This window comes from Dipteris shenzhenensis, chromosome 5 (assembly GCF_047967505.1).
Source record: "Dipteris shenzhenensis isolate YYH24624 ecotype China chromosome 5, Dip_SZ_1.0, whole genome shotgun sequence".
Classification (NCBI taxonomy): domain Eukaryota; kingdom Viridiplantae; phylum Streptophyta; class Polypodiopsida; order Gleicheniales; family Dipteridaceae; genus Dipteris; species Dipteris shenzhenensis.
The window spans coordinates 41,789,624-41,802,328 of record NC_141600.1 but is presented as its reverse complement, the minus strand read 5'-3'; the positions used below and the strand labels follow the sequence as shown (position 1 = coordinate 41,802,328).

The following is a 12,705-nucleotide window of genomic DNA, read 5'->3' as shown; positions in this document are numbered from 1 at the left end:
TTGGTATCCACTTCACTTCAGGAGCTTGGAAACACCTTCATTCTTGAATCTGGGATCATTTCATTGGATTTTTGACTCACTGTGTCAGTTTCTGTGTTTTTTGCCTGGGTGTTGGAACTCAAGTTTGGAGCAACCTTTTTGAGATCTATCAGTTCCAGTGGACTCAGGAGGTCCTAAAACATCTATGTTGCTCATCATTCACACTCTGGTGGAGTTTACAAACAGCTCTATTTCCAAAAACATTTTTTCAGTCTGTGTGTTGGACCTAGTGATTGAGACCACGGTTTCCAAAACTCTCTGTCCCATTGCGTTTCGGATGCCCAAAAACCCCTACCTATCAGTTCTTGCATCATTCGGTGGAGGATTTTCAGAGTTATAGATCTCTGTGTATTCGATTTCGTCTCTCTGTTATGCATTTTTCATTGTAAGGTTTTGAAACCTTAGATTTATGCCACATGGCAGTGGATAAGTGTTGACTCCCATTTCTCACTCATCGGTTGGGATTTTGGATTCTGGCAGAAGAGAGATATTTGCAGATTTTCTTGCTTAGTCTGATTATGCAATGGCACCCATGTTTTGAGGCATCTCAGGTTCTATTTTCAGTAACGGTCCTTACCGTGGGACCATGATTTCTTGAGCATACCTTATGCAGATCACTCTGGTTGCAGTTTGAGCAGTGTGTGCTCATTCGTGCTGTGCATTGGGTTGCAGTGGATGATTTATAGGCCATTTGGATGCATTGCGGTCCTTATTGGATGCGTTGATAGGCCCAAATTGCCTTGTGGGATGCTATTTTTTATGGACGCTTTGCACATGGATGCTATTTTATGCTGAGGGACAGCTTTGACACATTGCAGGTGATGCACTGATAGTGCTATGCTCTCTTGGATGAGATATTATTGATGCATATGCCAGTGGACGGTGTTTATGCTTGAGTCATTTGGCACTTATTGGCATTTTCTTTTGGGCCAGATTTGCTCATATGGATGCATAGTATATGCACATGAGTCAGATGCATCTTTTGATGCTTTGAGCTTTGAGTTTTGGTGATATTTCACTCTATTGTGGCATACACATTTGGGTGCACCTAGTATTTGGTGTGATTCTCTCTTGTAGGCACTAGCATTTGGGATTTTGTTTCATTTGCATCATGGCATCCTCTTCCATGTCTAAAAAGGAGTTTTTCAGCATTAAAAAGCAGGGATTGAAGCTAAGCCTGAAAATATGTCTGAGGATGATTGGAATGAGTTGGATGCATTAGCAAAGTCTACTATTAGACTTCATCTTGTAGAGTCAGTTTATTTCATAGTAGTAAATGAGCAGACTATGGAAGATTTGTGGAAGAAAGTGTGTGCTACTTATGAGAAGAAAACTGCCTCTAATAAAGTTTACCTCATGAAGAGGTTATTTGAGCTGCAGATGAAGGAAGGGGTCTCCATTGCTTCTCACTTGAATATATTCAATATTATTTTCAGCCAGCTTTAGGCTCAGAAAATGAATTTTGATGTGGAGACTAAGGCAATATTTCTCTTATGTTCATTGCCATCCTCATGGGATACCTTCCGTACAGCTGTCAGTAACTTTGCACCTGGTGGAGTACTGAAATTTGATGATGTTGTGGGTAGCTTGTTGGCCGAGGAGATTAGACGGAAGTCTATGAATGGCAACAAGCAGGATGCAGCCTTAAATGTGCAAAGGGGCAGATCACAGTTCAGGGGGAAGTCCCAAGAAAGAGGGAAGTCACGTAGCAAATCCAGGGCACGGAACATTGAGTGTTACCACTGTGGCAAGAAGGGCCATATGAAAAAGGATTGCTACAAGCTAAAAAGAGAGCAAAAGGATAAGAAAAAGAATGCAAATTGGGGTGCAAATCAAAAGGAGGAGAGTCCAAGGGAAGACAAAGGAAAAGTGAAGATCGAGGAGACCAATGTAGTCACACATGATAGTGACAATGACGTTCTCTTCATGTCTAGTTTATCTGCAGAGTTGCTTACCACTTCAGATAATGCATATTCCCAGGATTGGGGTACTCCCCATAGGGAATGGTTCTTATGACAGTGGAAAGACAGGTTGTGTGCATCTTGGAAATGACTATGCATGTGACATAGTGGGAGCAAGTGACATAAAGTTTTCTTTTGCAAATGGGTCTGCATTTGTTTTGAAACATGTGAGACATGTGCCTAAGCTGACCAAGAGTCTTATTTTAGTGGGTCAGCTAGATGATGCTGGTTTTCACACCACTTTTGGCTTTCAGAGTTGGAAAATTCAGAAGGGCTCTATGCTTTTGGCCAGGGGTGCCAAGTGTGGGACTTTGTATCCCTTACATGTATCAGGGGTATTTGATCATGTTGTTGCAATAACCAAGCAGCCAAACACTTCTTTGTGGCATTGTAGGTTGGGGCACATGAGCCAGAATGGAATGAAACTCTTATGCCATTTGGGTTATGTACCGCATTTGAGTTTCTCTGATTTTGAATTTTGTGAGCACTGTCTCTATGGGAAGCAGACTAAATCAGCCCATAAAAGAAGGGGAAAGAAAGAGTTTGAAAAGCTTGATTTGGTGCATTCAAACATATGTGGTCCCATGCCTACACGGTCATTAGGCGGGGCTGAATACTATGTGACATTCATTGATGATGCAACTAGGAAAGTGTGGGCTTATGCTATAGCTCGGAAGAGTGATGTGTTCCAAGTATTTCAGAAATGGCTGGCCTTGGTTGAGAATCAGTCAGGTAGAATGCTTAAATGCCGACGGACTGACAATGGTGGAGAGTATCTCTCTCATGACTTTCAGCATTTCTGTGATACACGTGGGATTAAGAGGGAGCTCACATCCCCTCGTACTCCAGAGCAAAATCCAGTTGCAGAAAAGATGAACCGTACCATTCAAGAAAGGTTGCAATGCATGCTTTCCAATGCAAGTCTTTCTGGTGGTTTTTGGGCTGAGGCAATGAAGACTGTAGTGCATGTGATCAATAGATCACCTAGTAAGAGTTTGGATGGTGGTATTCCTGAAGAGGCATGGAGTGGCAAGAAGCCCTCTTACTCTCACTTGCGTATATTTGGGTGTGAGGCATATGCACATGTGCCAAATGAGCTTCGAAAGAAGCTCGATCCTAAGTCTAGGAAACGCATCTTTCTGGGTTATGGTGAAAGTGGAGAGATGGGCTATCGTCTCAAGGATCCAGAAGCAAAGAAGATCATACGTAGCCATGATGTGGTCTCAATGAGAAGAAGATGCATAAGGCACCCATGAGGGATGTGGAAATGAGAAGAATCACATTCCAGGATGTGAATCCACCTGCATATGTTGATAGACAACAAGCTGTCCATGCACCAAATGTGCAAGAAATGGTACCTATACAATCAAGGGTAGATGATGAATCATCTATTGGTGGAAATGATGAGCCAAATGTGGCTGATATGCAGGTGGGACAGCAAGCTGAAATGCCCTTGAGAAGATCTTCTAGAGTGTCTAGACCACCTGATAAGTTTATTCCAGGGGTAGACTATGTGATGCTTACTGATTGTGGGGAGCCTTCTTGCTACAAAGAGGCTATGATGCACGAGGATCAATGCAAGTGGGAGTATGCTATGCAATCGGAGATGAGTTCACTTATGAAGAATAAGACTTGGGACTTGGTTTCTTTGCCACATGGAAAGAAAGCATTGCCATGTAAATGGGTCTACAAAATGAAGGTCACAGGTGATGATGTGCCTAGGTACAAGGCCCGTTTGGTTGCTAAAGGGTTCAAGCAAGAGAAGGGTGTGGACTTTGATGAGATATTCTCTCCGGTTGTGAAGACGACCACACTTAGATGCATGCTTGGACTAGTGGCAGCAGAGGATATGGAGCTTATGCAGATGGATGTCAGCTTTCTTGCATGGGGATTTGCATGATGAAATTTACATGGTTCAGCCGGAAGGCTTTGAAGAAAAGGTCAAAGAGCATTTAGTTTGCAAGCTGAAGAAGAGTCTCTATGGCCTTAAGCAAGCACCAAGAGAATGGTATCAGAAGTTTGATGCTTTCGGTCCCAGGGTTTTAGAAGGAGTGAAATTGATCACTGCCTCTACACTAAAAGGGCTAAGGATAGTAGCCTGATAATCCTGGCACTATATGTGGATGATATGCTATTGGCTAGCAAGAATACTTATGAGCTAGATGCATTAAAGGCCAAGTTGCATGAGGCCTTTGATATGAAGGATTTGGAACTTGCAGGTCATATTCTTGGTATGCGCATCACGCGTGATCAGAGTAGGAAATTCCTTTGGCTTTCGCAAAAAGAGTATGTTACAAAAGTATTGCAGTGTTTCAATATGGAGGGGGGGAAGGCAGTGAGTACTCCATTGCCTCCATATGTGAAACTGAGTCATACAGATAGTCCCAAATCAAATGAGGAAAGGGCCATGATGGCCAAGGTTCCTTATGCATCAGCAGTTGGGAGTCTTATGTATGCTATGATAGCTACTAGACTAGACATTGCATTTGCAGTGGGAGTTGTTAGCCAGTATATGGCTAATCCAGGAAAGAGGCATTGGGAGGCAGTTAAGTGCATCATGAGGTACATGAAGGGTACCAAGGAGATGTGCATCTGCTTTGGTAAAGGAGACATGCGTGTACTTGGGTACACAGATTCAGACTATGCAAGGCATGTGGATAGTAGGAGATCCACTTCTGGTTATGTGTTCACCTTTGCAGGTGGTGCAGTGTCGTGGATGTCTCGTCACAGAAGTGCGTTGCTTTGTCTACCATAGAGGCTGAGTATGTTGTAGTCACAGAGGGTTGCAAGGAGGCTATATGGCTTGATTGGCTAGTGGGATATTTGGGGATTCATATAGGTGTACCGACATTGCATAGTGATTCCATGAGTGCTATTCAGCTAGCACGGAATCTGGTCTTTCATGCAAAGACCAAACACATTGAGGTCAGGTACCATTTCATCAGGAAGGTACTTGAGGACAAGCGCATAGAGCTTGTCAAGGTTCATACAGATGATAACCCTGCAGATATGCTGACGAAGAGTCTATCTAGTCAGCGGTTTGAGTATTGTCGTGTATTGATGGGCATTAGATAGTATGCTCACTTGTTGTTCTCCCATAAAGGCACATTGTCCTTTAATTAGTGGGAGGTTGTGGGGGTTAAAGGTCACTGTGCCTTTACCTCGGTTATGTACAATACTCAAACACATATATAAATGAATGAAAAAGAAGATTAGGGTGGTTTTGCACCCACCAAAACTTGTGTGGCACTCTATCTCTCTCTCTCTCCTTCTTCCGTTCTTGCTTCCATTGAGAGCACTCTCATCCTTTCCCTTTGAGAAGTTGCTTCTTTAAACTCCTCCTTCCTCCAACTAGTTATTTGAAAAATGGTATGTTTCCTCTCTTTTGTAAGGCCAGTCCACAACACCGAGTGCGACTATTCCAGGTAAGAAAGTGCTTCCTTTTTTTTCCTTTTGTTATTTTTGTTATTTGCATTGGCCTGTAGCTAGCGCTTAGCGCTGCAGTGATTGGTGTAGGAACCCTCTCTTCCCCTATTCCCTCTTCTTTCCCTCTTTTTTCCTCTTCCTTCTCTTCTTTTTCCCCTCTTTCAATCTCTTTTCCCCTCTTCTTTTTCCCCCTCTTTCAATCTCTTTTTCCCTCCTTTCCTTCTCTTATGCTCATGCATAGCCATAAGCATGAGCATGTCTCCTTCTCTTATGCTCATGCATAAGCATAAGCATAACCATGAGCATATGTCTCCTTCTCTTATGCTTATGCTTATGCATGAGCATATGTCTCATTCTCCTTATCCTTCTCCTTCTCCTTCTCCTCTTTTCCTTCTTTCCTCTCTCTTCCCCCCCTCTTTTCCCCGCTTTCAATCTCTTTTTCTCTCTTTTTCTTTTATGCTTAAGCTTTCTCTCTTTTTCTTTTATGCTTATATGCTCATGCATAAGCATGAGCATATGTCTCCTTCTCCTTCTCCTTCTCCTCTTTTCCTCCTTTCCTCTCTCTTTCCCCCCCTCTTTTCCCTCTTTTCTCTCTTTTTCTTTTATGCTTATATGCTCATGCATAAGCATAAGCATATGCTTTGTTTCCTTTCCTCTTCCTTTCCCTCTTCTTCCTCTTATGCATAAGCATAAGCATACGTCTCCTTCTCTTATGCTCATGCATAAGCATAAGCATGAGCATATGTCTCCTTCTCCTTCTCCTTCTCCTTCTCCTCTTTTCCTCCTTTCCTCTCTCTTTCCCCCCCTCTTTCCTATCTTTCAATCTCTTTTCATAAGCATATGTATTTGCCTATGCATAAGCATAAGCATATGTCTCCTTCTTTTATACTCATGCATAAGCATAAGCATAAGCATGAGCATATGTCTCCTTCTCTTATGCTTATGCTTATGCTTATGCATGAGCATATGTCTCCTTCTCCTTCTCCTTCTCCTTCTCCTTCTCCTCTTTTCCTCTCTCTTTCCCTCCCTCTTTTCCCTCTTTTCTCTCTTTTTCTTTTGTGCTTATATGCTCATGCATAAGCATAAGCATATGCTTTGTTTACTTTCCCTCTTCTTCCTCTTATGCATAAGCATAAGCATATGTCTCCTTCTCTTATGCTCATGCATAAGCATAAGCATGAGCATATGTCTCCTTCTCTTATGCTCATGCATAAGCATAAGCATAAGCATGAGCATATGTCTCCTTCTCTTATGCTTATGCTTATGCATGAGCATATGTCTCCTTCTCCTTCTCCTTCTCCTTCCTCTTCTCCTCTTTTCCTCCTTTCCTCTCTCTTTCCCCCCTCTGTTCCCTGTTTCAATCTCTTTTCATAAGCATATGTATTTGCCTATGCATAAGCATAAGCATATGTCTCCTTCTCTTATACTCATGCACAAGCATAAGCATAAGCATGAGTATATGTCTCGTTCTCTTATGATTATGCTTATGCATGAGCATATGTCTCCTTCTCCTTCTCCTCTTTTCCTCCTTTCCTCTCTCTTTCCCCCCCTCTTTCCCCTCTTTCAATCTCTTTTCATAAGCATATGTATTTGCCTATGCATAAGCATGAGCATAAGCTTTCTCCCCCTCTTTTGATCTCTTTTCATAAGCATATGCCTATGCCTATGCCTACCCTTCTCTCTTCTTTCTCTTCTCCTTCTCCTTCTTTCGATCTCTGTTCTCCTTCTCCTTCTCTCTTCTTTCTCTTTTCCTTCTCCTTCTCTCTTCTTTCTCTTCTCTCTTTCTCTCTTTTTGTCTTCGTTTCATAAGCATATGCCTATGCCTATCCCTATGCTTATGTTTGTTTTTTGTTTTTTGTTTTCGTGTTTGTGTCTACGTTAGACATGGGATCACGTCGCTTGTCCGACAAGTATGGACAGCTTCGCAGGAGGAGACATCATGATCTCTATGCTCCAGAGGACTTTGATTCCTCTCAGGAGACACCTCAGGGCCTACCCCTGTGACTACCCCTGGCTTGAGTCCTCTCGGAAGTAGCATTGCAACTACCCCTTGGGGAACTCCTTTACTAGCAACCCATGGCTTTATCGGGAGTCCTGACGAGTTTGTAGCACAAATGACCGATGAGGAGGCAACAAGATTCTTCTCTCTACTATCTCAGAGGACCTCAGCGATTCCCTCTCCTACACCGACGGCTGGACCTACTGCCCAGCCATCCCCTTGTGCCCCTTCGACCGAGGGGTCATCACCTACGCGTGCCTATCGTAAGGGAAGGAAGAGTAGGAGGGGCTACTTATGTTGTGCTGACTTGGGAGATGTAGACGAGTCAGCACACTCACATCCCTACAGGTCTTCACTTGGTCCCGAGACACAGTATCAGTCAGGTCCCTTGCCTTCTCCTACTCCCACTGCTACTCCTCGCTCTGGAAGCACTCACACAGCTTCCACTCGCTCTAACTCTGCTACTACCATGAGTCCTCCTTACCCAGTCGAGGACCTCTCCTATCAAATCATGGCTGTCGGAGAGATAATAGAAGATAGAAAGGGCAAAGCAGTGATGGCCACCATGAGGCGGTTGATGAGCCACCACTTCAAGAGTAGCATTGCTGTTGATTAGCGGTATTAAGATGACCAAAAGAAGCAGGCGGTCATCGATGAATTAAAACAAAAATACCCTAACCCGCCAAATTGGGAGTTCAATGAGAATTACATGCGAGAGCGCATGTGTTTGGTGTTGAAGCATCATAGATCAACCTTGCGTACTTCCATTGCAAAGGGGATGGCTAAATCCAACTGGGCAAACAAAGCTGATTGGAAGTTCTTTAAGAAGCAGAATAGAGACCATCCCGAAATGTTCGAGGATCAGAGGAGGGCTGTGAGGAGATGGCTGGATGCCATAGGTACTTCGCACTTTGGTACAGGCGGACGGTTGGCGTTCGAGGCAACTTCTTCTCATTTAATGTATTGTTCTATTTGTTTTACTACATATTACATGCACTTTATCTAACTCTCGTAGATTGGATCCTCAGCAAGCTGCGATGGGTCGTCTTCCTACAGATGCAGAGACGCGACGTGCGTTTCGCATAGGAACAAAGCCGTGGTTTATTGAGCAGGAGGCAATGGGAGCAACGGTCGATTGGGCTGAGGTGTCTACTCGCACGGTATAAGTCTACTTCTACTTGTAATCTCACTTTTTAAATTGTTTTATTCTTTAAGTTCCAATCTAATTTTCAATTAATATGGTTTCACTCTTAGGGTCAAAGCTCGAGCATCCCATCACCGGAGGCGAGCGATCACAAGGACTAGGGATCAGGCGCACCTGACGAGGGTCAGGGAGCAGGTGCAGCTCACGAGGACCAAGGACCAGGCCAGCAAGACGAGGACGAGGAGGACGACGATGACGATTCGAATGAGTAGTAGTAGTAGTTTGCATATATTTTGCCATGTATAGCATTTTGTATATCGTCTCATTTGAGCGATTTTGTATCACCCTTTTCGAAAGGGTAATTTTGTAACAAACAATGATGTATATCTTCGACATGTATATGCTTTTGTTGCTCGATCATTTCATTTGAGCGATTTTGTATCATCCTTTTTGCAAGGGAAATTTTGTAATAAAAAACTTTTTTTTGTAATTACAAAAAAAAACATTAGTGGGGCAAAACAAGGCTTGTTATGGCCCTGTTTAGCCCCACTAATGCTTTTTTTTTAGTTTTGTTAATTGTCGCTATATAGCGACGTTTACTAGTGTCGCTATATAGCGATGATTATCAGTGTCGCTATATAGTGATGTTTACCAGTGTCGCTATATAGCGATGCTTATATAGCGATCGTTCTTTTCTGACGCGACTTTAATAACGACATTTGCGCTCGTTTTTAAAAAAAATTTGTGTAAAAAACATCAGTATTTTCGTCGGAAAAGGGCCTATGCCTTGTAGTGTAATAAGCGAAAAAGTAGAGCACTTTCCATAGACCTCTCAAACAGCCAAAAAAGAGGGCATCGTCCTTGATTACCGAAAAAGTAGTGAACTTTCCATAGACCCTTAGGAGGGCGAGAAAGGCTGTACAAACATAGAGGACATTTCTCATCTGGGACCGGAGGGAAGGGAAGATTGAATGTGGGAGGCAATTATATTAATATGAGGATGGTGAGGATTGTGTACCTCCTCGTGAGGATCGTGGAAATGAGAGAGGGAGGTAGGAAGGGGTGGAAGTGGTGTTTGGAGATCCCCCTTGAGGAGAAGCACCACTTTCCCCATGGAAGGCCTTTGAATGAAGTCTGTTTGGATACAAAGTAAAGCAACACAAATGAACCTCTTGACCTCTTCCAGATCCACAACAACAACATGTTCATCATGATCATCTTGTCCTCCTTGTTGTTGTTGTTGTAACCTCTCATCCAACACATCCATCCACCTTCCCTCTTGTGCTTTGAGGGCAGCCCATTTTGCTAGATTGCGTTTACTCCCATCTGATCTCCACATTTCGAAGTTCTTCCTGCCTCCCACTAGCTCCAGTAGCACCATTCCAAAACTATACACATCGATCTTGTCGTTCACTGCCGATTCACTCATCAGCTCTGGAGCCAAGTACCCCGGCGTCCCCCTCACCGTCGTGAAACTGCTGCTCTGCTCTTTGCTCATCAACTTGGACAACCCGAAGTCTGCTAACTTGGGATTGAAATTCTCATCCAGGAGAATGTTCTGTGGTTTGATGTCCAGATGGAGGATCCGCACCCTGCATTCCTCGTGTAAGTACGCGAGTGCTTGAGCTGTGCCTGTTGCAATCCGCGATCGCTTTTGCCAGTCGAGAAGAGGCTTCTGATCATGGTTGAACAGCCACGTATCGAGAGAGCCGTTCAACATCAGCTCATACACGAGCATTCGATGGTTGCCTTCCGCACAGAATCCCAGAAGGCGTACCAAATTGAAATGGTGCAGGTTCATCGCACTAACCTCGGCTCGAAACTCCTTCTCCCCTTGCCGAGCACCCTCCAACCGCTTCACTGCAACTTTGGAGCTATCCATCAACGCCCCTTCATACACAGACCCAAATCCGCCTCTGCCCAGTCTGTGGGCGAAATTCTGCGTTGCTATTTCCATGTCTTTCATAGAAAATCTAGGTGGCAATCCGGACACCTCGTAGAATAGCGCACCTTCATCCTCCTCATCTCCTGACTTATACTGGAGTCTCCTTCCGTAGTACCAGATCGCCGCAGACGCAGCCAATAATAAACTAACACCGCTGACAAGTCCCGCCACGATTTGCCGCTGATCTTGCTTTAAACCAGAACGACTCGGTGCAGGTGAAAGAGCTAGAAAAGTTGGAACCGATGAACTTCCTGGAGTTGCCGATACACCTGCCATTTTCAATGCAACGGTGTGGTTTTCGTTACCACCGTTAAAAAGGGTTCCGATTGTTTCAACTAGAGCGCACCTGGCGGAGGGACCAGATACGTAGACCGCAGCAACGCAATTGCAACTCTGATTGCAACGTTCCGTGCAAGCATCGATCGAAGCATTCGGTAAGGTGGTTGCTTCCGTCAATAACCCCGGAATGTAAGTTGTATTGCTCAAAACAAGGAAATCAGAACCCCGAACTTCATCTCCGCGGCACAGTTGAAGAGGATTAGACGTCCGAAATCCAGCACTCGAATTGAACTCGTCTAACGGGACGAATAGATCGCAAGATTGTGAGGGGGTGTGTGGACAGCCACAGGCGCCATCGGAACAGAGTCCGTACATCCCACAAAAACCAGGAAGGAAACAAGAGTCATGAAGCAGACCAAAACCTTTATACAAATTTCCTGTATTCGATGAGATGATCATGAGGATCAAGTTGCCATCGGCAGCTAGCCTTATGAATTGATAACCTACGTCTGGATCCTGATAGCCAAGAAACAGATTATCTGTATTAGGCTGCGTAGTATTTCGAGAGCATAGTTTGGGATCAAGAGCAGAGGATGTAGATGAATTGTCTTCTTTGAAGACAAGCCCGTCGTCAAAATCGTAAAATAGAGCCACTGGGTGTCTGCACGAATTCAAGACGTACTGCATATCCATTTCTTGCAAGGAGGGATTGCCGAGCGTATACGGGGACGCAAACCAGTAGGCGGCTAGTTGAGGTTCAGAGCTGGTGTCATACAGGACGAAACCTCCTGGCTGCATTACTAAACTGAAGCGGCCTGCCGAAAAATTTGCAATTCCTGTATAATCAGAAGGAACTCTGTTGAACAACGTTGCGCCGAGCTTGAGAGTCTGTCCGGGAACGATGGTGTCAGTCGGATGATCGAAGCTCTGCCAGATTGTGTTGTTAGAGGTGTCCAGAAGCATCAAATTGCCTGAATTTTGCAGAACTAACCCCTGCACGCTATTCTTTGTGGACGTGTTTGTCGACCAAACGGTGTGCCCGCCATAATCAACAAGCGCCAAGTTCCCATCAGAGCTCAGTTCAAGAGTGGCATTCTCTTTCACAGGCTTGTCCTGGTTTGCGGTCCATACCACTTCTATACCGAGTCCGTCGAAAATTAAAGATTCTGAAACTGAAGGCACATACGGGAAGACGATTGCGAGTGTGTACGCAGAGGCAACGTATGTTACATCGGGTTGAGCCAAAAAAACAAAGTAGAAAGAAGCATCGAAGGCTGAGACTGGAAGAAGGGCTCTGAGGGTTGTAGTATTAATATTAGTTGTTCCGAATTGAACAACGACATTTGTCTCGAGACGGGGGTCATTTGTCCAGGTTTTGATGATATGACGACGTTGTGTGTCGGAGGCAGAAATAGGGAGGTAGAGGAAGGCGGGTGCAATGAGGACGAGAGAGAGAAGCAGAAGAGAGCGACCCATGTCTCTCAGTTAACTACCAAATGAGCTTTTTCTGTGGAGAACTGTGAAGCAGAAGAAGAGAAAGCTTTAAGAGGAACAGAAGATGAAGAAGAGGAAGAACAGTGTATACGTCCACCATCACTTGAGTCCTCTTGAATTTAGAGGTGTACCAGTTTCAACTTTAGACTTTTTGGATGCCGTATTAGAACCTCCGGTCGTAACACTTTGAACCCTTTTTTTTTTTTTTTGAAAGAGGTCTTCTTTTTTTTTTTAATTACTCATAAGTTAGCAAAGGATAGCTCATACAAAATGCTCTAATGTCGAGCTTTAACAGCCTCATTGGGCCAGCTGATAACGCTTTGAACTTGTCTCCTCTCTTTGCATGCCATGCCATATTCACGGACTTCACAATAATGACATTTGTGTTCGATATCGCTAGGGACTAGTACTGATATGA

General features: G+C 44.1%; 1 protein-coding gene across 1 annotated transcript in view; it reads right to left on the bottom strand.

The window, feature by feature from the left end:
- Positions 1-12,327, bottom strand: part of LOC147902039 (G-type lectin S-receptor-like serine/threonine-protein kinase SD2-5) — a 39,056-nt gene extending 26,729 nt beyond the window's left edge. The window contains exon 1 of the mRNA XM_087374408.1: positions 9,739-12,327. Within this exon, the coding sequence (XP_087230534.1) occupies positions 9,739-12,269 (2,531 nt within the window). The 5' untranslated portion in view covers positions 12,270-12,327. The remainder of the gene's footprint in view (positions 1-9,738) is intronic.
- Between the last annotated feature and the right edge of the window lie 378 nt (positions 12,328-12,705).